General features: G+C 45.6%; 2 protein-coding genes across 2 annotated transcripts in view; both read right to left on the bottom strand.

The window, feature by feature from the left end:
• Positions 1–1,476: 1,476 nt before the first annotated feature.
• On the bottom strand, positions 1,477–17,294 carry SNORC (secondary ossification center associated regulator of chondrocyte maturation). The gene is made up of 3 exons (XM_006015983.2): positions 14,991–17,294; positions 3,971–4,153; positions 1,477–1,617 (listed from the first exon to the last, which is right to left on the bottom strand). The coding sequence occupies exons 1-3, from the start codon at positions 15,061–15,063 to the stop codon at positions 1,508–1,510; spliced, it is 366 nt and encodes a 121-aa protein (XP_006016045.1). The 5' UTR covers positions 15,064–17,294; the 3' UTR covers positions 1,477–1,507.
• Positions 17,295–17,428: 134 nt separating this feature from the next.
• GIGYF2 (GRB10 interacting GYF protein 2) overlaps positions 17,429–25,618 on the bottom strand; it is a 123,814-nt gene continuing 115,624 nt past the window's right edge. The window contains 5 exon segments of the mRNA XM_006015982.3: positions 17,429–19,182; positions 23,364–23,511; positions 23,980–24,146; positions 24,913–25,067; positions 25,387–25,592. Of these exon segments, the coding sequence (XP_006016044.1) occupies positions 19,115–19,182; positions 23,364–23,511; positions 23,980–24,146; positions 24,913–25,067; positions 25,387–25,592 (744 nt within the window). The 3' untranslated portion in view covers positions 17,429–19,114.

Here is a 25,618-nt window from a genome sequence, read left to right as displayed (position 1 = left end):
CAGGACCTTCACCCCACCGGAGTGCCATCGGGTGCTGCGATATTCCCTCACTCGTGGAACACATACTGTCCCCATCAGTGCTACAATGTTCCCAAGGCAGTTGTTGCCACCACCTTTGAAGTACTTACCTCATACAGACCAGAGTTGCTGCACACAGCAGCCTCCTACTGTGAGCTCTCAGCAATCCCTGGGGAGTCAAAGGACAAAACTGCAAGTGGAAAGACATCCTAGGAGAGCAGACGGTCACTTCAGTGGGCAGAACAAGGTGGGACTCTACCCTGTTTACCCAAATCCCAAGCCCTTGAATTTAAAAGCAACCCCCCAATTATTAGATTCTAGACATAAAACATTAAATTTAATTTTCCAATAACTATTGGAGGGTCAAATTCATCCCCTCAACCATTGCTACAAGGAAAGCAGCAGCTGGGGGGTAGGCAGCCTGCTCCATGCCCCTTGTCCCCCTGCCACCTCTCCTCCCTTAATGTCTCCCCACCCCCACCTCACACTTGTTCCCCACTGGTACCTGTCCATTTTCTTGCCTTACCTTCGCAGCGACTATCTCTGATGGAGGGGAGAGGGCTATGGAGCACTCAGCCAGGCCAGGCCAGGCAGTAGCAATGGCTCGGGCTCCAGCCTCCACCACCAGTTGAGGTCAGGGCTAGAGCTGCAGCAGCTTCCCCACCACTCCACGTACCCCTTCCCTGCGCTCCCTCCTTCCCCATGCTCCCCTTGCTCTGAACTTCCACTCTCCCATGCCCTTCCCCCCATGCTCTATGCATCCCCTACCTGGCACATGAGCCACCCTGGCCTCGTCTGAAGCCACAGCAACTGCTTGCCTGGCCTGTACTCAAATCTAAGAAGGGTTCCCCCTCCCCCCATGTTGAACAAGGGAAAAAACCTTGTTTTAGATTGGAGTAAATATGGTACCAGTCCTGTAGGTGCAACTGAAGGGGAGCTCTAGAGAGCACCAGGCTCGTCTAATCCAACCAGGGGGAGGCCAACATTGTGGCCCCACAGTGACCCGAGGTGTTGATGCACAGGAGAGTGAGCACAGCTGGCTGCTAGTAAGCAGCACATGCACAAGGAGCACCAAAAGGGATGCCCTTGCCTGGATCCTTCCTGTTCCCTCCCTCGATTGTTCCAAGCCGAACCCAGAAGAGACAATCAGCTTACGTTGCAAAGGCTTTTTTGTTGGCAGTTATTTCTAGGAAATGAGGGATGCTGCAGGTAAGCACACAGGAGGAACAGACTGCAGATCCCAGCAAAGGGCCACAATAATGTGGCTCTTGCAGACCTGAACAGCACTCAACAGATGCTGCTGTAGCATCATCTCAGGAAGTTTGGACTTGCCAGTTGGCTGAGGGTAAGATCAGGTGGTGTGTGCAGCAGAGAAGAAATCCTAACTCTTCCCCTTGGAGTACAGCAGAGTTGTGGCTTTTCACAGTGAACACACACGCAGACGCACACGAGAGCCTGGACAGTTCTTATGAAAAGACTTTTATTGAGTTCAGGAGGCCGAGAATTTCCGCAGGGTGATGACAATCAAGGCCACGATCACAGATGTGCCCAGAAGAGCGGCAATGACGATGGCACCGATAGCTCCAGGACCCAGAGCCCCTGCAGGGACAGAGAAAGCACAGAACAGGCTGCGGATGACCTGCAGGGCTGGCAGGTGCTCAGAGCCGAACACACCCGTTTGCCTCTGAGCGAGGCTGTGTGAGGGACAGGGGTGTTTGTTCCCCAGAACCAAGTGCAGAGCTGCCAGTGCCCTGTGCATGCAGTCACCAACACTCAAGTCCAGGGAGGCAGCCTGATGGTGCCCACAGAGCACCAGTCCTGGCCCGGGTCACTGCATACACAAGGGGGTGGGCGATCATGATCAGAGAGGCCTGTGTCAAATGGAAAAGGCAAGAAATGAAATATTAAACTCCCCAAACCCGGCCAGCTCCAAGGCGAAACCAGGCAGAGAGACACAAATAGTGATGCCCATTTACTTATGGTAGCCCACAGCAACAGCCCCAAGGAGCCAATGCTACAGCTGTCATGTTCCTATCCCAGGGCCCTAAAGCAGCCCCTTCTTTGGGGGGTGAGAGGATGAGAAGGAGAGGAAGAGGCAAAGAGCAGCAGTCTTGCCACGAGAGCCAGCCCACCAGTAATACAAAGGTTCTGGACCAGTGATAAGGCCCTCAGCAGGGGGTGAAATGGAGGGGGAAGGCAAAGGAGGGGCAGGAAAACACAAGGATCAGTGCATTGTAGTTCCTCTCTGCACACTGGCTAGAGGCTGGTGATGTGCAGCTGCCTGCACAGCGAAGGGGCTGTAGAAGCTGTCCCCCACATCTGCCTGAGGGCAGTTTTGTGACCTGGGAGCCTTTTTGGAGCAGTTGCAACTTTCATCTATTGCAGCTTGGATTTCAGCTTTCATCTATTGCAGCCCCACCATTTCTGTGACGTAGTTCCACATGGGCCTGACTTCTCCTTGCCCCCGATCACAGCATATCATGGCCTCACCCCAACCCCCTCTCTGCAGAAATATCACTTCTCAGCTGATCAGTGAGCTATGATCAAGTGATTGCAGCAGAGAAAGGTCCATTGCCCTGACAGAGGCATCCAGGGGAGTGGTTTGAACTGGGGCTCTAAGGTTTCCCCAAGCACCTTTAGGAGTGACACCATGACCCTTGCCAGCCACCCAAGGCAGCCACCTCAGGCCACTCTCAAGGGTGGTATTGTGTTGCAAGTCAAGAGACAGTTGCTATGAAGGAGGCAACTGGTCAGCTGGCCAGCCTCTAACTGCTGGAGGGCTTGAGCACAGCCCCCTGCCAGCCCATCTACTCTCCGAGACTCACCAGGGAATTTGGTGCATTTCAGCTTCCTCCTCCCTGTCTGTCCCAAGTTCACTAGCTACAGACTTCAGAAGCCTATGGGGAAAGGTTTGCTTCAGCGCCCTGCTGCTGCCTTTACATTTTTAACAAAGAGCTGTGATTATCACGGAGACAGCCTCCACCTGGCCTCACCAAACAGATTTATTCTGGAGAAGCATTCATATCAACTAGCCTTGTGCTACTCAGATATAATTAGGAGGGATTCAGAGATGGGGGATAATACAGTAGGGAGGGAGGGAGAACAGCAATGGAGTGGGAAGACAACTTGATCCACACACAGAGGGAACCTAGGGAGCTTTTCAGCAGGCAGAAGCTGCAGATAAGGCTCTTGCATAGATGCAGCAAGACTGTGGGGAAAGGCAAAGAGGTGAGTGCTGGGTGAATGAAGAAAGCAAAGACACACGGGGTGCCCTTATCAGGCAGGGCACCAGGCTCCTGGAAAGCAACTCAAGGTAAAGCAGTGCCTGAGATGGTGGCCAGGGTTGAGAGAGTAGTAATCAGTAAGGAGAACTGACTCCTTGGTTTCTCCACTGCCAGGAACAAGGCTCCTGTTAGGCAAGAAACCAGAGAGGGTTTGACAAACCACAGCACAGACTCGGAGCATCGGGAAAGCCTTAAGTAGCTAAGATGATTTGGCTTTCCCAACTAGGTTCAAAGCCTGGGGAGCTGACAGCGAGACCCGCAGGAAGCAAAGCACTGAACCTGGACCGAACAGGATGAGAGGGGACAGAACATTGCCTATACCCACCTGTTTTCCTCCTGGAGTCAGGAAGCCTCCTGGGGCTGCTCATCCCATTGGGCTGCATTTTTGGGGGCCAAGAAGCCCTTTGTTTTGTGTAGAACAACAGCTGGATGGCTTCTATGGCCAATATCTGGCCCTGTGAGAGACCACAGCCCCAGACAGCTGGTTCAAAGCACTAGACTTGGCTCAGGACCAAGTCAGCCCCATTCAAGATTTATTCCCAAACCCAGGTAAACATTTGCTGTCAATGAAAAGGCTTGAATGCAGGTGTCTATGTGGAAAGCGCAGAGCCTTTGCAGCAACTCATGGGAGGCTGCCCAGATCCCAATACAGCAAGACCTATACCTACCATTCCCATCATCCAGCCGGTGGAGGTGGGTTGTGTCCTCGGGCTCATACTCCGAGGTGTAAGGGGGGAAGCCTGTGGAGTCAGAGACGTGGGCTGCGGTGGTGGTGTCAAAGGGGCCTGCTCCTGAAGGTAGCTCCGGCGGCTCATTCCACAGTGTGGGGACTGGCCCCTGTGGGTGCTCTGCTGCAATGTAAGCACAGATCTCTGTCACTGCCCTTGGATGATCCCTTCGTTCCCTCCCAGCACTGGAAGGAGATTACGTGGATCCCTGCCTGCCCAGCCACGTGCAGAGAAAACAGCTGTCGCCAGGACACCCTGCAGAGGGGCCTCTGCCCAGTGCTTCTGAAGCCAACATTTCCTCCCTCTGAAAAAAACACATGGTTGAGGTGGTGACAGTTGTCTGTAGATGGGTGACCCTGGGGGAGCTACAATGCAGGGCAAATTTGGCAACAGAAGCCAAGTGACCCAGGGATCTACGAGCTGAAAAATCTCCTTTGCAATAGTTTAAATGCCACATGCAAGAGGTGCAAAAGCAGCCCCAGTAATGAGAGCACTGTCTGCATATCCCTGCAGAAAAAGCTGCTTGGTGGAGCAGAGGAAAACATGGGTTTAGCAAGGGCCCCATCAGCTGACAACTGCGCTGCTGGAAGGAAGCAGGGTGTCCCAGAGGATAGAGCTGCTACCCAGGCCCAAGTGGCAAAGCTTCCAGGGATTCACTGTAGGTCCTGGAACTGGAATCAGCTTTTGTAACCTGTGTGGGAAAAATTAGTTTAGGCGTGAGAGGCTAGAGGAGCAGCAGGCAGTCAGGCTGTCTGCGGACACGTGGCTATAATGCCAACTGCAGTAGCAACATCCCAGTGTAACCCATTCCATTAATAAAAGCAGCCAGCTGAGTTCTCTTGTGATCCAGCAAACAGCACAGGAAACAGTTGAGACTGAGTAGAAAGGTGGCTTCTGTAAAGGTAAATGGGGGAAGGGAACTGGCAGCTGGGATATAACAGGGTGGAAGGTGGAAATCAGAAGAGTCCAATGGTAAGCACAGCCCATGGCACAGCAATTGAAGAGACCACCATTACACAAAGGTCTCTGGAAGACAATGCTCCCAAGCATCAATGTTTCAGCACACCCCACTGTGGCAACAAGTGTTTGTTTGCTAGAAAAAGTGCTGAGCATACACCGTACATGTGAGCTACTTTGGTCACAGTCTAGGGCTGCACTGGTGCTCTTGGGCAGGGGTGTCTGGTGGGTCCATGTGATGTTACTTCTCCCCCAGGCTGAACCTTTATGGCTTGTTGCATTTGCACTGAGCACATCTGCAAGTGACTTTCCCCTGCTGCTCGGTTCTGCCAGCAGAGGAACAAGCCCCGTTTTGCATGTCAGAGGTTGTGTTAATGGGTTTGTGCCTGTGCAACCAATAAGCAGTGTTTGGAGGTACTTGCAGTGCACTGCAACATGGAAAAGAACCATTGTGTTTGTTCAGGGCTGTTAAGCTTTCAGGCTTCTGTCCTCTCCCAGAGGCAACGGAGATGCCAGTGTTAATGGCAGCTCTCAGCCTGAGGGGGTAAAAAAAGCCCTAGCAGCAGCAGTTCAGGCAGCATGCATCCCCCCGGAAGAGCAGCAGACAGGAGTCTTTAGACCTTCCCCCCAGGTCGCTCCAAAAGATTAAAAGGAAACTGCGTTCTCTTTGATGTTGCAAGCTCGCGCCCAGTTATTTCTTTTCCCAGAGGGGTTGGTTGGGCCTAAAAGTCTTTCCTGTTTGCATGTGGCTGGGTCTGGCCATCAGCATCAATGCTCATTTTGTTCAGGCTGGACAACACAGAGGCCCCAGTGAGAATAGCAGACATTCCACAGGCCCCTGCAGAAACTGTCGGGAATGTCACACCGGGATGGAAAAATCTGACAGGGTGGCCAAGGCCAGGGACATCTAAACTGGTGATATGGTTATCTGGGCTGAAGAAGAGGGTGACAGGGGTGCTGACACCGACAGCCCTGCTTCCTGTGCTGAGAAAACCATAGCCATGTCCAGGGCAACTGGTAGAACATGCTGCTCAGCTCGAGTGCTTTGGGCAGAGGGCAAAATGCCAGAACCTCATGTGATCCAAGCAAGGGCTGGGCTTGTTGACAACAGCAGGCAGTTCAGTGGGGACCAAGCACTCCTATGTCACACAACTCATGGTCCATGCACCAGGAAAGTAAGGGAAAGGGACGCTGTAAATAAGTACCACGTCAATTAATGTATTAACCTTCAGCAAGCTGGGCACCCAGGTCCTCCACCTCCTTCCCAATGGCAGCCCTATACTAGGGGCTGCAGAGCAGTCTGTAACTGGAAACAGAGTGGGTGCCATCAGTGCAGCAAAGCCTGGGAGGGTCTTTAGAAAGGCTGACAGAAAATACCATGACCTGAGGGTGCCAGGACTCCATGTAGCCTTGAGGATATGCCCACAGCACCGTGCTTTGGGTCCTAAACAACTAATCGACAACGCAGCACGTTTTTCAGAGCCACCTACTGGTGCCTGGTATATACCTATTAGTGGGACAGACATGCCTTTTAGCCAGCCAGTGGTTTTAGCCACCACAGGACGGATCAAGAGCAACAAGAGACTTAGGGGTAAAACTTCATTAGGGCCAAGGAACCAAACTGATATGGGGCTATTTATAATTAGTGCCAAGGGCACAATTAACCTATTGTTTAAGCATAGACTGATGTGACTGAAACATTTGGAAGCCTAATTTCTAAACTGCTTTGACAGTCGGGGAACAGCCCATTACCATTTATTACATCTTTGCTTGCCATGCCAGCAAAACTAGTGCCAGCCCTAACATTGGAGCCATTAGTGGCTGGCAAAAAAGACAGCTCACCTGGGAGAGAGCATTGTTTAATGGCAAGGACCTTCCCGACTTCAAAGTCAATACAGTAGCACACTGTCCTCATGCACAATTGGGTTAGGAAAGACAACGCTCTCCTGGCAGGGAACAGACACTGTTCCTGGGGACCCTGTGCAACAGATGTGGTGCAGTAAAAAGGAGTGTTCCAAGAGTGACCGTGTAGAGCAGTTTGGCTCTGATACATGCCGTTAACATGGCCACAGAAAGACCCCTTGTACTGACAGAGCAGGATGCAGCACTGCACGTCTCTCGAAGGGCAGCTAGAGGCCTCTAACTCCTGAATCCTTGTAGAGATCTACAGTGGCTGCCATGAAGGGTAACAGCTGGTGCGGGAGATGCAGAGCTCAGTTTCAGGACAGTTAATCCAAGGGGGAACTCATTCACTTCAAATGTTTTTACTTTGCATAGCTGCTTTGGCTCTAATTCACATCCTGCAGCTTTTGTACCTTAGCTTGGTAATTTTTTTGTGCAATTAAAACTATGACAGCTCCCCTCTGAGGGTGGAACAACATGCATTAACTCTGAATTTTCTGCTGAGTTTGTGTGGTTTCACTCTAACGGAACTTCAGTTAATAAGGAAAACACATCCTCTTTTCAGCATGTTTTGCAGGCTGGTTGTCAGCCCAGAACAAGAACCAAGACACAAACATGCAGGCACTGACACATCCAACCATGCTGCAGTCACACTACCAGTCTTGTGCAGGCCTCTGCTGTGATCAGCACAAGAGAGGAAGCTAAGATGCCAATGGAGTTCATCCCCCTGGAGCAGAAGCCCTGCAGCTTGGGCAGCATGCAGTTGTTTTTATACTAGTAACGTGCTTTCCATGACTTGCCCTTGCTTTTCCCCCTTCCAAACTAGCATAGACTCAGACATCCTCGTTCCTGCTCTTTTGAAATGAGGCTGAACGATGTGTCTTCATATGATCCTGCCCAGACTTGTTGCTTTCAAAGATGAGAAGCGGCTACTGCCCGTGGCCATCCTACTTCAGTGGCCAGTAATAGTGTGGGCATTAGCTCTGGAGTTTCTGGCTTTGGACAAGACAAGCAGATCCTTCACTAGCAACATTTAAACAGCATCTCTGTTGCTCATTTCTTTGGTAAAAACAAGAAAAAACACCGAGTTTATTAAGTCTGAGGTCAATTGAATAGATGCTCCAACAGTCCAAATCCCCAAGGTCTGGAATAGCCTGCCACTGGAGGTGGTTCAAGCACCCACATTGAACACCTTTAAGAGACATTTGGATGTTTATCTTGCTGGGATCCTATGACCCCTGCTGACTTCCTGCCCCTGGGGCAGGGGCTAGACTTGATGATCTTCCGAGGTCCCTTCCAGCCCTAATGTCTATGAAATCTATGAAAATGCTTCCAATATAACATCCAAAAGCCCCAAAGGGGAAGTTAGCAGATAACAAAAAAAAATCCCAACTAAATATATACATGCTTGTAACCCTTTCAGCCCTATCTTTTAGGATTATATAGGACAGTGTCACAGGTGCCAGACTGAGTCAGGGACTTTGGTTCTATCCCCACATCTTTGCTGCTGACTGGCTGGATGACCTTGGGCAGGTCAAACCACTTTCTCTCCTCATCCTTCAAGTTTTTCCATTGGTAAAATTGGGATAAGGATTCTGACCTCTTTTGCAAAGTGCTTTGGGATCTGAACAAGATAATGTGCTGCATATGAGTGAGTGCACCTATAAACCACATGCTTTTTTACCTGTGCAGCAGACACGGCTTCACACTTGCAACTGTGGTTTCAGTTGTTAGGTCATTCAGTGGGAGAATGACTTACCAGACCTTGAGACTGCAGTTATTTCATCACAGTAGATAGTCACAGGAGACTGATCTTCATCATCTAAGTGAACACTATGATAGTGTGCAAGCTAGGCACATTTCTCTTCTAAATAAAAATAATTATGCAAACCCAGTATGGGATGTACATTTACTAACAACAGAGTTTAGCATAGGAAGGACAGTGTATACTTTTGGCACCCAAATATTACATAAGACAAGCACAAAACTTATTTTGCATTCTCTCTGGGCTCTGGCAAATCAGCATTGACCACCCAAGCATTCAGTCTTGTGGTCTTTGTAGTCATTAGCAACAACTTGATGTTGAACAGTTTTTTCCCTGGGTAAAACCACCTGAATGCAAAGGCCTATTGTGGGGTATGGTCCTCTACTCAGGGGTGAATGTCACTCTTTCAGCTCCTGTTACACCCATAACAGATAACCCATTACGTCCCACCCTGTTCTACCTTCTGCCTGACTTTAGACTAACACAGCGAACTCTCTCAGTTACACCAATGTAACCATGTTGAAACCAACTATGTTGACCTGGTGTCCAAAGCCCCTGGGTGTTTCATTGGGTTAAGACTGTATGATCATTAAGGAGAACTTAGCACTATACATATGTTTTCACATAAAGCCATCTGACAATTGTAACCCACTCCTTGAGGGGCAGAGTGCAGACTGGACCTACCTGCTGTTTTGCTATGTACCAGCCAAGTTTCATAGTTGGTAGGGTTGGAAGGGACCTGAGCAGTCATCAAGTCGAACCCCCTGCCATGGGCAGGAAAGAGTACTGGGGTCAAACAACCCCAGCTAGGTGTTCACCTAACCTCCTCTTAAAGACCCCCAGGGTAGGAGCCAGCACCACTTCGCTTGGAAGTTGGTTCCAGATCCTAGCCGCCCTGACTGTGAAGTAGCGCCTCCTGATGTCTAGTCTGAATCTACCCTCTGCCAGCTTGTGACTGTTATTTCTAGTTTCTAGTCACTCCTGGTAGTGCTCGGGGAAACAGGGACTCCCCCAATGCCTGCTGGTCCCCTCTGACTAGTTTGTAACCGTCCACTAGATCCCCGCTCAGCCTTCTCTTGTGGAGGTGAACAGGTTCAGGTCCCTTAGCCTCTCCTCGTAGGGCTTGCCCTGCTGCCCCGATCATGCAGATGGCCCTCCTCTGAACCCTCTCAATGCTGTCCACATCCCTCCTGAAGTGCGGCGCCCAGAACTGGACGCAATACTCCAACTGCAGCCTGACCAGTGTCGCATAGAAGGGGAGGATCACCTCCTTGGACCTGCTCGTGATGAATCTATGGATGCATGACAGGGTGCGGTTGGCCTTCCTGATCACGTCCCCACACTGTTGGCCCATGTTCGTTTTGGCATCAATAATGACTCCAAGATCCTTTTCTGCCTCTGTGCGGACAAGAAAGGAATTCCCCAGCCTGTAGGTATGCTGCTGGTTCTTCCCCCCCGGGTGCAGCACCTTGCACTTGTCAGTGTTGAAACCCATCCTGTTCTCATCCGCCCACCCCTGTCACCTGTCTAGGTCCGAATGCAGCCTATTCCTCCCTTCTAGCGTGCCCACTTTCCCCCACATCTTAGTGTCGTCAGCAAATTTGAACAGAGTGCTTTTTACCCCCTCGTCCAAGTCACTGATGAAGATGTTGAACAGCGCAGGTCTGAGGACCGAGCCCTGGGGGACCCCACTGCCCACATCCCTCCAAGTCGAAAATGACCCATCCACCACCACTCTCTGGGTGCGGCCCTCCAGCCAGTTAGCAACCCATTTGACTGTGTAGGTGAATAGAATAAAATGCAGTTTGGTCATAGGAAAAGTTTAGTGGGCAGGAGGAAAGGGAGAGGGGTAATTAAAAGGGTTTAACATGGCATTGATATAACATAAAAATACTGAACTAGAATACCTCATTAAAAATAGCCAAGTGACAGAGATGGTATCTCTTCCTTACTGTTTATTATTAATACAGGTCAGCATGAATTCAGCAAGGTAACCTCTAGTGTGTGTTCTCCCTATGTACAATACACCAATTATGATGTAGGCTGCAAAAGAAAGGAAGGAAATGTGAATAACTAAAGGTGGCAGACCATACAGAGACCCAACACAGGGACTCCAGCCACGTGACCTTTATTTTCCAGAGGTGAAACACTTGAGCAAGGCTACACAAAGATGTACGTCTCAGCAATCAGTCAGGTATTTCTTCCAACCTGGAGCATCCTGGATAGTCAGATCTCTCATTGCTACTGCTTATATGAACCCTGACACTCCCAACACTTCTGTCTCATTAGCCATTTCTATTGAGGTCCTCCTTATCTCTGCCAGGCACTATGAAAAGCAGGGTCAAGGTTCAGTGAGAAAGACAGGATAAGTATCAGCAGAGTGTGTATGTGACTGGACAACCCATGCCTCATACACAGTGAATAAGGGGTGTGAGGATGGAGTCTATAGGTCCCCAATCTTCAAGAAGGATAACCAAATATGGAGTCTTTCCAAACAAGTAGGAAGCAGGAGACGTTATGAAGGCTCTACAGACCAGTGGTAAGATTTCATGATCAGCAGTATCGAGCTGCTGGCCAAATTAATACCACCATTGCTTGACCAGACCATCACTAGAGATTCATTTTTCTTGCGCAGGTTTGATTTCACCTCTCTCAATTCACGTATCCTGTCTGGAGGGTGTTATTAAAACAAGATTCCCCACTTTAGCAGAGGACAACTACCAGGATAGCTACATCAACGTTTGAGAGGAAGATCATACAAGTACGTAGCTACATGGACCACGGGACATCAAAACATAAGATACTCTGTATGTTCTGACCAGCTCCCATTTTACACCGGTATCCTGGCTCAAGTCACCAGTAACAAGGTGCTTCCGAGAAAGATACAAGACAGCCCAGCACATAGTAGTTATGGAATAATCTGAACGCAAATCTGCTTCCTAACCCTTATTATTTAGAGTTGGGCTCATGTCATGAAAAAGGAGGCTTCGTTCTTCCTTAATTCAGGGACTTTAATTCCTTACTATAGACTCTTGCTATCCGTAGAAAATAGCATTTTTTTATTTTTAAAGGAGGATATCTGTTCCTTGTAGATTCACCAAAGCCATCCAAATGACATGCCCAGAAAGAAGAGATTAAACTGTGGACAGGAGTTTACAAGAATATTATTGCCAACTGTGTCTGAGAGCAGCCTGCCTAAAGCCACCCTGAACTGGTTGAAACTCTTACCTTAATAAAAACCAAAACTTCAATCAAAAACTTTTTCTGCATTTCTTCACATTCTACTGTTTGCTTTTTAACTTTCTAAATAGTCTTTAAAATTATTATCTATTTATAACCCTAACTTTAATTTAATATAAAGGAACAGAAGTACATCATTTGCCACAGCAAGTCAAAGTCTCCTCCTTTGCTCAGGTGTGCCTTTGCTTTGGCAGTTTGTTCCTGGGTAATAAAAGCGGTGTTCTGGTACACCGCTGTTGTGCTGACATGCATCTAGAGTGATGCTATTAGGAGATAACATGCCTCCAACTTTGCTCAGTCTGAAGTAGCTCATTATGGTGTTACCTATCTGTGTAAGCACATGCTACAGGAGGCCCACACTTACATTTCATAGCATCTTCCAGGCTGGAAAAAAACAGGACAGACTGAAACGAAGTTTCTGCAGCTGCTAATGCAGCAAAACTGAATCTTGATAACCATCTCTTCCCCCCTGCCACCCTATGCATCAGGGGTTAATCCTATGTTTCAGATGGGCAAATGGAGGCAGAGAGGGTAAATTGTGTAAGGCAACAGAGAAGTTCGAGTTGGGACTTTGGCACATGGAAGGTTCTTACATATGGAACGTGTTTTCAGTCAGAGCTGGACAAAAGCGCTAAAATCAGGGGCTTAATTGGTTCCCCGCCCTTCCTAGACACAGTGATGTTGAGAACACTTGGATTTCTGAGCCAGGAACCAAATTTCTTCTTTAAAAGCATGAAGCACCAGTGACATCAGGAAGCTAAACCTGATGAACAAGACTTCTGATCAAGACCATCAATTCACTGACACCAACTATAGGCAACAAGTGCCATGTGTGTGTTGGAAACGTTAGAGTCTTCCAACACACACGGCAACCAGAGTCCAACCAGAGTCTTCATTCTGCCTTGACAATCCCTAAATTCTTCTAATCCCTAATTTGATCCCTAAATTAACAGAGGTTTATAGAATCACTGGAATAACGCAAGAAAATTTTGCAGGGGAGTAAGTGGAGGCCAAGACTTGCTTAGGAAACTTGGCCTGCATGATTCAAAACATCACATGCTCTTCTGGTCTGAGACTGGACTCATCTTGCCCACTTTGGAGGGCTTTGCTATGGAGGATGAGTGAGAGACATTGACACTGAAGGGCAGGGGTTGGGTGAACCCTGAGGCCAGAAGTGAGCTGCCCAGCCCCAGGTAGCCACGATGGGCATGTGGCCAGTGGAAGAATGAAAAGAGCCCTTCATGGGAAGCACAAAGGGCAGTCTGTGATGCTATAAACTCTGGAAGCCCAAGCGTGGAGCAGCACGGAGTGCTGCGGTTATGCCGAATGTTAAATAAACTTGTTTACAGAAAGGCAGGAGCTATGTGCACACATATGGAGGCCAGAAGGCTGGCTGTCCCCCCTCCGTGTCTTGGCAGGAAATTTCATTTTCTGATAGGCTGAAATACAGAAAAAGCTGCACCATGCTCTCGAACCTTAAATGAAAAAGAAATAACCCTTCCTATACACTGAGGCAGTACACTCCTGCAAAAGCTGGTTCCCTGAGGCCCTACTAGATACCAGAGAAGAACAAACCCAGGAGATCAAACCAGCAAGAAAAGATGCATTTGCCAAAAACCAAGGACATTCTGCTACAAAGCAATGTACATGCTTCAAGCACTCTTGGCGTCAGGAAGCAAGAGGTATTTGGGAAAAGGCAAAGTATAATTAGGAAGGAATAAATGAGGCAGTGACAGTCAGGTATAAAACAGCTGGAAAATCTGTTGCAGTTGGGCTAGGTCTACAGGAGTTCTGACAGGGTGGGTCTGGGGTATGGCATATCCTGTGTCCATGTTAACTTTTAGCTCACGGAGGGAAGCAGTTTTAAGGTTTCACTAAAAAATAACCAGTAGGCACTTGCAAGGTGGGGTAGATTCCACGCGTAGCTATTCTTTAAGAGAAGCTACTGTTTAGGAGATGAGTTGATTACAAAACTGGAATGCAGTGCTAAATGATGAGCATGCTGCAACTGCAGATTCAGACAGTCTAACTTCAGATGCTGCATGTCTTTGTTATTTAAAATGCCCTCTAGCAGCTAGCATCTCTACATGGAAGTACAAAACGAGTGAGTTACCTGGGCACTTGCCTCTACAGACACTGTGGCATCCTGGTCTAGCAGATTAAACTTCTGGTGCGAACATTCCTGGAAACAAGATGGTCCATCTACTGTACAGCAATCTGCCAGACATTGTCAAGACCTTGCTCCTTGTGCGAGATGCTAATGAATGGTGCTGGACCAAACTGGCGGAGTATGTTGCAAAGGACCATGTCGTCCTCAGTTCACACTGATCATCGAATTCTGCTGAGACCCTACTAGATGGCACATTAATGAGATTCTTGGAAAGGATTTCCCACACAGACGGGGCTTTACAGAGCAGGGAGACAACTTGCTGGGCACTTCTCCTCACACCCTCTTTGCTTTATTTTTGGGCCTGACCAAGCATCTACTGAACCTCAGAGTAAAATGCATTCCCAGCTCCAGCTCTTACATGCAGTTTTAAAGGGGCCTGCATTTCTTAAGAAACAATTTATAGAATCCAGCCATTTCTCCTCACTATTCTTAAGTTCCTCTCTTCATAACTCAAAGTATTGCCATCAACTGCTTGTGTACTTGAGCCATACAATGAAAATACCCAGAAACTGACTAGTCTATTTTGTTTGTCCAAGCTAGGCGAAAACAGTAACAGTGACAGGCATTTAAACTTAATTTTAATTTCAGATTCAGAGCAGGCAACTTTTCCCTTTGGCTGCAAAGCACGCTGCCATCCATGCTTGCTGCAATTCCTATTTGTAAGCTGTGCAGCAGGGTGTGTGTAGCAGTGTTTTTGAAGATACAATGGGTTCCCCACAGCCTACCCTTTTCCTTCCTCGCAGGATCCCCAGTCTCTCTCAGTAGATGAAATCTTGCTTTGACACTAACTACTCTGATTCCAAGCCGACTTGCTGAATTACAAGGGGCACCTACCAAATCTTTGGGGGAAGAATGAAGGGTGGGGAAGGAGAGAAAAGGTTAGTCCCCTGCTCATTCCGACTGTAAATGCAAACAAATGCGCTTACCTGTTAGCACAGCAGGGACCAGGACTCCAGCGAGTGCCAGCAGGACCAGGTGAGGAACTCTGTGGTGGGGCATCGCTTCTTCCAGGAACAACGCGCTGGAAGGAATTCTTCAACTTTTCAAAGTATTGAAATGCTTGGAAACTTCACGAGCATAAAAACAACTTTGCCCAGTCAGGCCACAAATCCCTTCACATCAGGATGCAGACAGACAGTCTCTGCAAACTCCTGCAGAGACTGACACACTGACTGGTTGAGCAGACCTCTCTCCTGAAGACCGCGGCTCCACCCTCTAAAAACCATGCCGAAAAAATCCCCCCTCCCCTCCATGCACAGCTGGACTGTTGGAAATCAGTTATCCTTGCCAGACTGGTGTACACACACACACACACAAAATCTTTTAAGGTTCAAAATGCTTCGAAGCAGAATTAAAGCAAGTCCTTGCCATTTGTTTGCTGGACCTAATACTCAAGAGATTGAGGAGCAGTGCATTGTCTTATCAGTCAAACTCTACTAAAATCTGATGTTGCTGGGGAGACTTAACATCACAGCCCCACAAATCCTCTCCCTCCTACCCTGATTTAGACTGAATGACTTATTTTCCATGTGTTCCTCTATCAGTCTCTTTTCTCTCAAATGTGCTTGAGGAAGATAATCATTAGTAAAGAAAATACAGATTTTTGACTGAGACCCATGCAAGCACTGCAATTATGAGTTCCTGAGAATGAATCCTACAAAAAAGGAGACTGTTCTAGCTAACAGGTGGAGGCAACAATTTCATCAGACTTTCTTGCAGTAGATCCATAATATACATGTTTAACTGGCATGAAGATTAAAGTTAAGCTACAGGGAAACGACTGACTTCTCTCCAGAAAAGGTATCCATACGATTTGAATCTTTGAGTATCCTTATACTCAGTTCTCAGCAAAATGGCATTATTTTAAATTTCATCTGCAAACTTTTTTTCCAGGATCTCTTTGTGAGGCAGAGAAGACTCAAAGCTGACACCACAGGGAAGTGGGAAATTAAGAAACAACTCGTTTCAGAACTCCCTACTGGACATAAGATCTCAGATACCTCTCCTGAAGTCATCGTCACTCAACTGGTAACTTAAAAGGCACACCAAACCTCTAGCTCCTTGCCTTGCCTAAACCCTAAACTAGAACCCAAGTTAGCCACATACAAGCTACACCCTACCCCAAAATGACAGCTCCAGCTCCTAGTTTCTACCACACGTGTTAACCCAGGTGATCCTGACCATTCTTGAGGCTCATGCCAGTTTTCTAAACAATAGGCAAGGAAACAGTGAGGCTGCCTGGAATCATTTACTATGTCTCAGCCCCATCCTGAAAAGGGTGTGTGAAGGATGCCAGAATATTTAAATTCCAGAGACAGTACACTAAACCTATTCCCATCATCTCCATCACTTTAAATTCCCAGGAACCTTTCCAGATTTCTGCCTCTCTCATTCAACAATCTCTGATCCCTACTCCTCTGCCCCAGCTGAAATTGAGATTACCACGGTCATGTTTCCTTGTGTTCCATTATGAACCAGTTCCAGCATGAGCACCTAATTCATAACAGTTATGGCACCCATTGATAGATCACATGCCCAGTGACTCTCTTGCAATATTTAAGAAATATTTATAGAAGCAGACCGTTAGAACACGCTTCAACTATGAAACAACTTTAAATCTGATTTAAAGTTAAGTTTAACCATGTCTGTAGGAAACGAGCACAGCTAGGCAAACAGGAAATTAAACTGCTATGCTAGCTTGCAAAGTTAAAAAATTAAACTGACTTGCTATTTACACATGAATGATACAACACTAATTACCTCTTCACTACATGTCCTCAAATTTGCAGGATTTTGCACAGGAAAAACACAAGCAACAAATGACAGCTAGTGCTTGTTTTGAGAGAAACAAGTATGATTTTATCTAAAGATGGGAAATATACAAAGAGCCCTTGGGGAACACACTGCCCTGCTGAAGCACTGACTGTCAGGACATGCCTCTCCCTTATTTAGTGAGGGTAACTGGAGTGCTTTCTGGTTTATTTATACATCAAGTCCTTTTTTGTGTGTGCACAATTCATAACAGAAAACTAACTAGTGCTTGATCTTTCCTGCATAAACAAGGCAAGCGTGTGAATGCATGTGTCTGTGCATAGGAAGGAAGGAGATTGGAAAATTCTGACAAGAAATCTTCAATCTCAACTTACTGCTGTTTATTTTGAGTTCTAAAATGATCAAGTAGAAAAACCACCAGCATTCCTCTGGAGGGAAGAAATAAAGCAGTGGTTGTTGCTCCGTGTCCTGTGTGTTTGCTTGTTGTTGCCTGACGAAAAGTAACGAGAGTCAAGTTTCAGGTCTGCTTTAGCACCAGAAATGATCTCAAAACTCGGCTTTGACAAAAGCAAACAGAAAATGCGCTCTCAGATATAATACAACCAGGTTTTATTTAAGTTCTCTCTTTTTTCCCCCCACACTGGCAAAAGTTCAGAGGGAGTTTAAAGTTTTGTAAACATTTTAACTACCCCTCTTCCCCCCTTTATGAATTTACAAAGCAAAGGAGACAGGGAGACCAGATTTGCAACAGTTCCAAGTCTCTCCATGCTACTGGATCCAAAAACTATATACAAGTCTGCAGCAGTCTCTGTATAGTTACTGTACATGTCTGGGGGAGAGGGGGAAGAGAGAGGAGGAGGGGAGGGTGACCCCAAAAAACGAATAAACCAAACGAAATAAAATCCAAAGCCAAACTGCTCTTGAGCAACTCGAGTGGCTTTCTTCAGGCAGTGATGACAGAAGGGCAGCACCCTTCATACAGCTCCACCAAAACTGCAGCATTTCTCCTACAGGCATACTGCAGCCCTCCAGGAATAGAAGCTGGGACCAGGGGATGTATGTTGAAGCTAAGTGCATTTGGCAAGTTCTGACTGATGTTGATGTTTCTCATTTTTTCTTAATTTAAATCTCTTTTGGAGAAGGAGTTATGTTCCATAAATATTCATAAATGGGACCTGAAATGAAGGGATGGATATTAAGTAAGAAGGTGTGGTAGGTAATCAGGGTTACCACTGCACACCTCACTTTCCTTTTTCCTCGGTTCCCAGGAATTCAGACGCTGTCAAAAGTCAGGTCTCTGCCTCTTAGCTTGAATGCTGCTGTAATGAAATGCTGAATCACTGCCATATGTAGTCAGCTGAGACTGTTAGGGATACAGATGTGGAAACCAGTATCTACCCCCATGCAAAAGATACATATGGGAAAGATCCTAGCTATCTCTGAAACGAGACAAATTCATGGCAGAAGAGCCCCAGATAAACTGGTCTTATCCCTCTGAAGGTACTACTGAAGGGAGTAAATTCAACCTGAAAGAAAAGAGATCGAGACTTCCCCTTCCCCAGATTAAGAGTCCTCGTTTGTCCAGGAAGGCTGGAGTGTGCTGGAGGGAGCACTCCAGTAGCTTTGACATCACCACCTACTGAAGACAGACTCGAGCTTTCCCTCCAAAAGTAATGTGCTGAGAAGGGCTGGCAGGGGGTGTGCAACTTCAAACCAATCCAAGCTAAATTCTGCCCACCACCACCCTCTCCTGCTGTTGCCAGTTCTCAAGTTAGCTTATGAATGCAACTCCTGGATGTGGAGAGCACCGCTTGCCCTGATGGAGCACTGAAGTCAGTATGTGTGTGGCATTTTGGTTTTGACTGACATCTGTTAACCACAAACTCTCTCCATGATTGCACAAGTTGGATGTGGTACGAATAACCAGGAGAGGGAAGCTACCGTTTGCAGAATCCCAAATGATTTTCCAGAGAAGTCAACAGAAGAAATCACAGCACAGTGAAAGCTTGTGGGTCACAAGCAGCCTTGTTGTGAATGAATACTATCTCCCACCCATTTAGGAGACAGAACAAAGTTGTCCTTAGGCTGACAGCAACGCCAATGACTGTGCAGTCCTGGGCGGAAAGGGTTTGTTGGGACTGGAAAAAGCAGCCTGAGATGATTGATTCTGTGATTCACTGCAAGGCAAAGAAGAATGCAAAGTGGAGAAAGAACTGCAGCCAAAGATGGAGAATCCATGGTTAACAGATGCAGGAAAAGCCGGTCGATCTGCACATGCTCAGTAGTCTTCCAAAGTCTCTATTTCTCCCATGTTGAGCCGCTCTGATGAGGCATTCACTGAAAACCCTGTAAATCAAGAGAGAACCAGTGTGGCATTATCTCTAATATAGTATATGCAGCAGCTGATTAAGACAGGAAATTAATAATACACATACAATTAAAACTGTAGGGGGAATTTACTAAAATAGAATATCACTACCCAAATTGGAATATGATAAGGAAACACAAGCTATTACTTAGTACCAGAAGATTTTCAGTGATGAATCATCAGAAGTTAGGCTTTAAATTTCATTCAAAAGATGGCACTTGCATAATCACTGTGTCTTAGCACCAAGTTGGGGAAGTGACTGAGCACTCTCTCTCAGAAGGAATAATGCGTAAACATCAAATAATCAGTAGTTGCTCATCACTGTGGTCACCCTGCTGGGGTCACCGGACCCCACTTGTCTATCCTGCCTGGTGCAGGGGGCTGGACCCGATGGTCTTCTGAGGTCCCTTCTGGACTTACAATCTATGAATCACTGTAGTGAGTGGTGAAGGGAACAGATGGCTGGTGCATGGGTCCAGCACCATTCACACACATCCCTCAACAGCATTTAAAGAGGGAATGAATTCAGTCCAAAGTGACAAAATTCACTTTTACAGCTAAGAGTCTAATGGAAACAACATGCAGATTTACTGGCAAGAGCTCCCAAAATATTTGCGCTATTTCCATTTCTATTCAACCACTACTGTTTCTCAGAGGGTACGGACACATGTCTATTTGGAGCCATTTCAAAGGGCAGCAGCCATTATGTTTTTAATTGTTAGTTGTGGACAATCTGGGAATTAGAAAAAAGTAGCAATACTGCTCCAACTTTAACCTTAAATGAAGCAGTGTTAAAGTTGGAGCAGTTTGCTACATTTGCCTTTGAGTGATGCACCTGCATACAAGTGACATGTTTTATCTTCTTGAAATTGCATGTGCATGAAAAGCAGGAGTCAGCAATCTATAGCCCAGGGTCTGGATACAGCCCACTGAACCTTTTGATCTGCCTCTTGATCTGGCCTTTGGCAGCAACCATCAGCAGAGGGCTCTAACAGAGGGGAACTTGTTCCCTGCCTCACCAGCTAGGTGGCATGAGTTCTGGTAGAGGGGGTCTTTCCACATGCCATGCCACAATTAAGGCACCAGGGGGGCGGGGGAGAATGGCAGCAGACAGATCCTACGAGGTAGCTTACTAGCAAACATTCACTGAGTTAGGCTGCCAAACTCCTATACAGCTTTTTAAATAGACAGTCCTCAGACTTACGACACAATTGGTTCCTGAAAACCACGACCTTGTAACTCAGAACCAATTTTCTCATAAGAAACGTTATAAATGGGGGATTGGTTCCTGAACCAAGGCCTTGGATACCTTATTTTCAACAAAAATACCCCAGAATTTTGTACTCGATCAATTACAGATGAGTAATATAGCTGCATTAATGTACAGTAAAAGTTCTGTTATCCAGCATCTTACAAGCCAGCATGCTCCACTAACCGGCATGCCCGCTTGTAGGATAAAAGTGAAACTGGAAGTACCCACCATGGCACTTCCGGTTGCTCCAAGCCCCCATGGCCCGGGGGCATAACAGGCTGTGTGGGGCTGTGTGGGACCTGCCTCCCTGTTGGTGGCGATGCCACAGGACAGGCAGAGGGATGCCCCAGACGTGGTGGGAGAAGCGGCAGCCAAGGCCATTCAATTAACTGGCATATTTTGTTATCTGGCATCCCCCGTTCCCAGGGGATGCTGGATAACAGAGCTTTTACTGTATTTATATCGTAAATAGCACTCATATTGATCTGGAAGGACTTCTTTGAGGTGACTGCTGGACTTTCTGAAGGGTTCTTGGTTGGACTTTTTGAAGGGTTCCTGGCTGGAGTCTTCTCAGGAGTTTTGGCTGCAAGTTTTTCTGGACACTTAGAGTGTCCAAGCAAGTTTGGATGGGAGATGAGCAACACAGCGAACTTGTTCGCTGGCGTGGTGTCGCATCAGATCAAGCATTGTAAGTCGAAACTGACGTCATAAAGTTAAAACAGGATGTCAATTTATAAATGTTGTAAGTGCAAAATGTTGTAACTTGAAACACTAAGTCGAGGACTGCCTGTACATATTTTTATTTATTATACATATTTCCCCTATTTTTAGTCACAAAAATAGGCCATTCAGAAGACAGTGGTCTACTGGCTAAAAATGAGTCAAACGGGGAAGCAGGGAACTTTTACTCCACAATTCAAACTTTTCCCTTATAAAGAACTCAAATAAGGGAACAAACTGGTAGGGAACTGGGCATGTAATGGAGATCTCATCATCACAAGTATCAACCACCAACTCATTAGGTATGACAGTACTTGTACAAAAAACACGTAGGACATTCAGTAAGTGTGTGCATAGTACAGTGTACAAGCTGTGAAGGGGAAAGTTAGTGAAGGGTGCAAAGACCATGCCACAGAAAGCATAAAAAGTGTGAAAAAGTTCAGAGCAGGTTTTTCCAGCTTCACTATAGAAAATGCAAGTTATTACAGGACAAAGTAAAGAGCAACTCAAGCACAGGAAAAAAAGGAAGCCACTTCAGATAATGGAGACAGAAGGAGATGAAATTCAAGATACTAGCAAGATTTTTGTGCCTTAGAAATTTTAGTGGAGTGATTTTAATAGTCATGAAGAAATTATGAGAACAGGAGTAGAATGAGCTTTACTCAAAAAGATGAAAGACTTAGGAAAGAGATGGTCCATGAATTCTGTGTACAAGTCACCTCTGCTGATGAAGAATAAATATCATTCCAAATTTACAAAGAGGAACTAAGGCAGGAAGATTAAATCATTTAGGCCAGAACAGAACAGTGTCAGACCAATGCCAAATCCTGCACTTCCAATGTATATGATCCAAACTGGTAATCAGCCTGGTTATGTCTGCCCCCTCAAGAGTTTTATTTGTCCATTCTGACTAGAACATTTGATTTCATGCAAACACCAACATCATCGATCATTTGCATTTGCTCTAAGCACAAAATTATAAAAAGGTTTTTAAAATAAGTATTTAAGATATGACTTGTATATTGCAGTCAAGTAATTAACAGCTACGTAGAACTAAATGGGCACTAACCAACTACCCAACTTCAAGTTAGCTCAGCTTTCTGAACCATATGTAATATTCCCAGAGAAGAATCTAATCTGTGATGTTAAAGGGGCTTTTCTCATTATCAAAAATCTGCTTTTAATTTTGATTAAATGCCAATTTGGAAATAAGTTAAGATGAGGGGACAACTAAAGCTACTAATTGTGATTTAAGGCAAAAAGAACTTTAGTGGGTTTTTAAAAATGTCTGGAAATATTTGTTTTTGTTTTGCAATATGCTTTCATATCTTTCCATCTGTCTCACCTATTCTCATTCTTAAGAAAATATGATTAAAATTACCATACCATGTGAAAGACCAAATTTATCTGAAGACATATTGACCACTTTTGGGGGCATTTTTGAAGGAAGGGTAAAACATCAAATTAAAAAAAATATTTTATCCTCAAGACAAATCTGCTCCTCCTGAGATGTCAAAAGATACACATAATGTTGTATATCTGATGCTTAGGTAAAATCTTGTGGAGTTCAAATGTTTCAAAGTAATATAATTTTTTTTAACAGCCTAACTCTGCAAGGCTTTGCTTGGACATTTTCAACCTACTTTCAAAGTGAGTAGTTCTAGGACTGTCTCAATGTGACATCAGGAGAACAAAGCTGCTCCTCAGAACCACAAGTTGCAAAAAACATTGATTTTGAAGAATTAGGTATTTTAAATTTTTCTGAAGAAACAGATTTTCTGTCTACTGCAATTGCCAGCAAAGATCATGCAAAGGATTATAGTTTGCTCTTCAGAGAGTCCCAGCTTACCACAGTGTTTGCCAAAAAGGTTTCAATGCTTATTTTTCCACCTCTACTTCTATAGAATAAGTAAAAATATACATGGTTCCTTTAACGAAACGGGGAAGTCTCAGAGATAATTGTATTCCTCACCTCCAGACCTCCTCAGACAGCTGTAGGGGCACTGGACAGGAAAGTCTTGCAACATTCTTTAAATAAGGAAATTAATTCAAATTCTAGGAGACCCATTCCAGAAAGGCTTCAACCATTTTTCTTGCAGAATTTAGATATAAACCAAACATGTCCAAATGCTAAGATTCTGGGGCATTACCTTGAAACAACCTCAGTTTTGAAGTAGCAGTTCTTACCTAACAAACTGGGATCTGCTCGAACCATTTTCTGTTTCTTCTTCTTCTTCCCGCTCTGCACAGCCTCAAAGTTGGATTGCTGGTTGTTACTTTGATTGGTCTGAAAGACCGAATGCAGTGCACTATGGTTCATTCCCCACACTGAATCCTGGAAAACAAGCATATACTAGATTGTAAAATGCAACCGAGCTTTGCCTGCTTGCTGGAAGTACTTTGATGATCCCAAGTCACTTTCAATGACACAGGTAGAATTAGCAAGTCTATCAATCCATCTAATACACTTACATCCATTTTTTCCCTGAAACTCATCCAGTACTATGAAGTTATTTATGCAAAGTTACACACCGTTAAACTACTAACAAGAATTAGGTATAGTCTACAAGATTTCACAATATATGCTTCCTTTTTTGCATTCAAGGCTATGTAAGTTCTCACCATCCCCCCTCCACACAATATTAGAGATACAGACTTACAGTGAATCATGGCACTGCCTTCATAGTCTCTAGAAAGAGCATCAACATACTTCAAAGTTATAGAAAACAGGTTGGGAAAGGACCGTGAAGCATCTAAGTCTAACCACCTGTTTAAACCAGGAAAACGTCAAGCAAATGTGCACCTGTTGTTGCTGCTGCCGTTGCTGACTGGCTTTCTGTTTGGCACGGCGCTCAAGAAACTGCTTGGCAAATTCCTTGGCTTCAGGGGTATCTCCAAGGTAGGCTCTGATGTAATCATGGACCTCGTATGGAGATTCCACTTCCTTCAGGAAAGAAACAAACGTGGGAACTGCAATACGAGGGGAAGAAGATGGACCATGAGAGAGGTGTGTGCAGATGTGTGAGTGAGCGTGCAAAAAACAGATTTTGGATTCTTTTTTCAAATATTTGATAACCTAGCAGCAATGGAATACAGCTCTTCATGTTAAGCTATCAACAGCAAAGCCCCAGCAACGTAATGCTGCATCATTCCATAGGTGCAGGAAGGGAACACAATCTCATCATCCTTCTCCTACCCTCCATAATGTGGAAGAAAATTAGGTCTACACTCAGACAAGTAAATTAACCCACCAGCCTCCTAATGGGAAGTTCCTAAACACAGTCCTTTTGAAGCAGAGCTAATAAAAGACCCATACAGGTAGTCAACTATCCTCTGCTCTAATGCTGTAATCAATATAATTTATGACTGAAGCATCTAAAAACTAATGTTCCAAAAATGCTTTAATGGGACAGTTAATTATTCTGCAAGTATTTATAACTAGGTTAATTTTCTTATAATTGCGTTGTATCACTTTCACTGAAACATCTGTGAAAGTCTGGGTGACTCTATCCACAATATTTCCCCCAGGGAGAATCGTGAGGCAGAGAATACAGTGCAATTTATAGCAATGCCATTTCCCAGCCACTTATGCCAGCTTGCTGAATGCACCAAAACACTGTCTTTGTTAATGAACAGTTGTTTTTCTATAGAACTCCACATTTTCTCTGCATATGCTAATGTGGTCTTCTTTCATGTAATGTTACATAATATAACTGCCATTCCTTCCAATTCTTACCATCTAAATTATTGGCTGTGTTGAGTGCATGAAGCATCTGTTCACACCACTGAGTAAATCCATCCTGGGCTTTATTAACTCCTTGGAACAACTTCAACAGCTTCTCCTCTTCTTCTACTTTCTTATTCTGTCTGCTTGTGATACCTACAGATTTGCTGAGACAAAAAACAGAACATAATATTACACTACTGGAATTAGCCAAACATTTACTAAGTGAAAAAAAAAATCAGGCAAAATTCTAGTACACAGCTAACAAAAGTCCTTTGATTTAGGGAATGGCTAGTACTGCTCATGAGGTCAAATGATTTATCAGATGTTAAAATAAAAAAATGTGACTCTAAGGACAGCCCATAAGGTGCTGTTTGCCAAACTATTTTAAAAGATTATGATCAAATGCAATGAAGGTATACATTTAGTAAAAGATCAGTTCCAGACTGGCAACCCTACACTAAAAGATCCTTCCCCAACTCCTACCTGAGGCTGGCATTGCTCTTGTTTTTGTTGGTCGAGTTACGAGGTCCCACTTCCTTCACTGCATCATCCCAGAATCCCATGTTTGAGTTTTTGGAATCAGCATTACTCCAGATACTGCTGACTAAGTCAGATGCCCACTGGTTGCTGGGATTAGTGTTTAGAGAGCCCCACACTGAATTCCCAATGCTGGTGTGCAGGTTAGAATGCTGCTGAAACAAAAGAAATGAGAGCT

This window comes from Alligator sinensis, unplaced genomic scaffold (genome assembly GCF_000455745.1).
Source record: "Alligator sinensis unplaced genomic scaffold, ASM45574v1 scaffold237_1, whole genome shotgun sequence".
In the NCBI taxonomy this organism is placed as follows: Eukaryota; Metazoa; Chordata; order Crocodylia; family Alligatoridae; genus Alligator; species Alligator sinensis.
Note: the sequence above shows the minus strand (reverse complement) of the source record. Positions and strands in the feature narration are given on the sequence as shown.

Excerpts from the sequence above, each read along its gene's own strand:
- SNORC (XM_006015983.2), bottom strand. The coding sequence starts at position 15,063 with ATGCCCCACCACAGAGTTCCTCACCTGGTCCTGCTGGCACTCGCTGGA. Across the intron at positions 4,154-14,990 it reads GGTCCCTGCTGTGCTAACAG|CAGAGCACCCACAGGGGCCA; the intron begins GTAAGCGCATTT and ends CTTACATTGCAG. Across the intron at positions 1,618-3,970 it reads CCGGCTGGATGATGGGAATG|GGGCTCTGGGTCCTGGAGCT; the intron begins GTAGGTATAGGT and ends CTGTCCCTGCAG.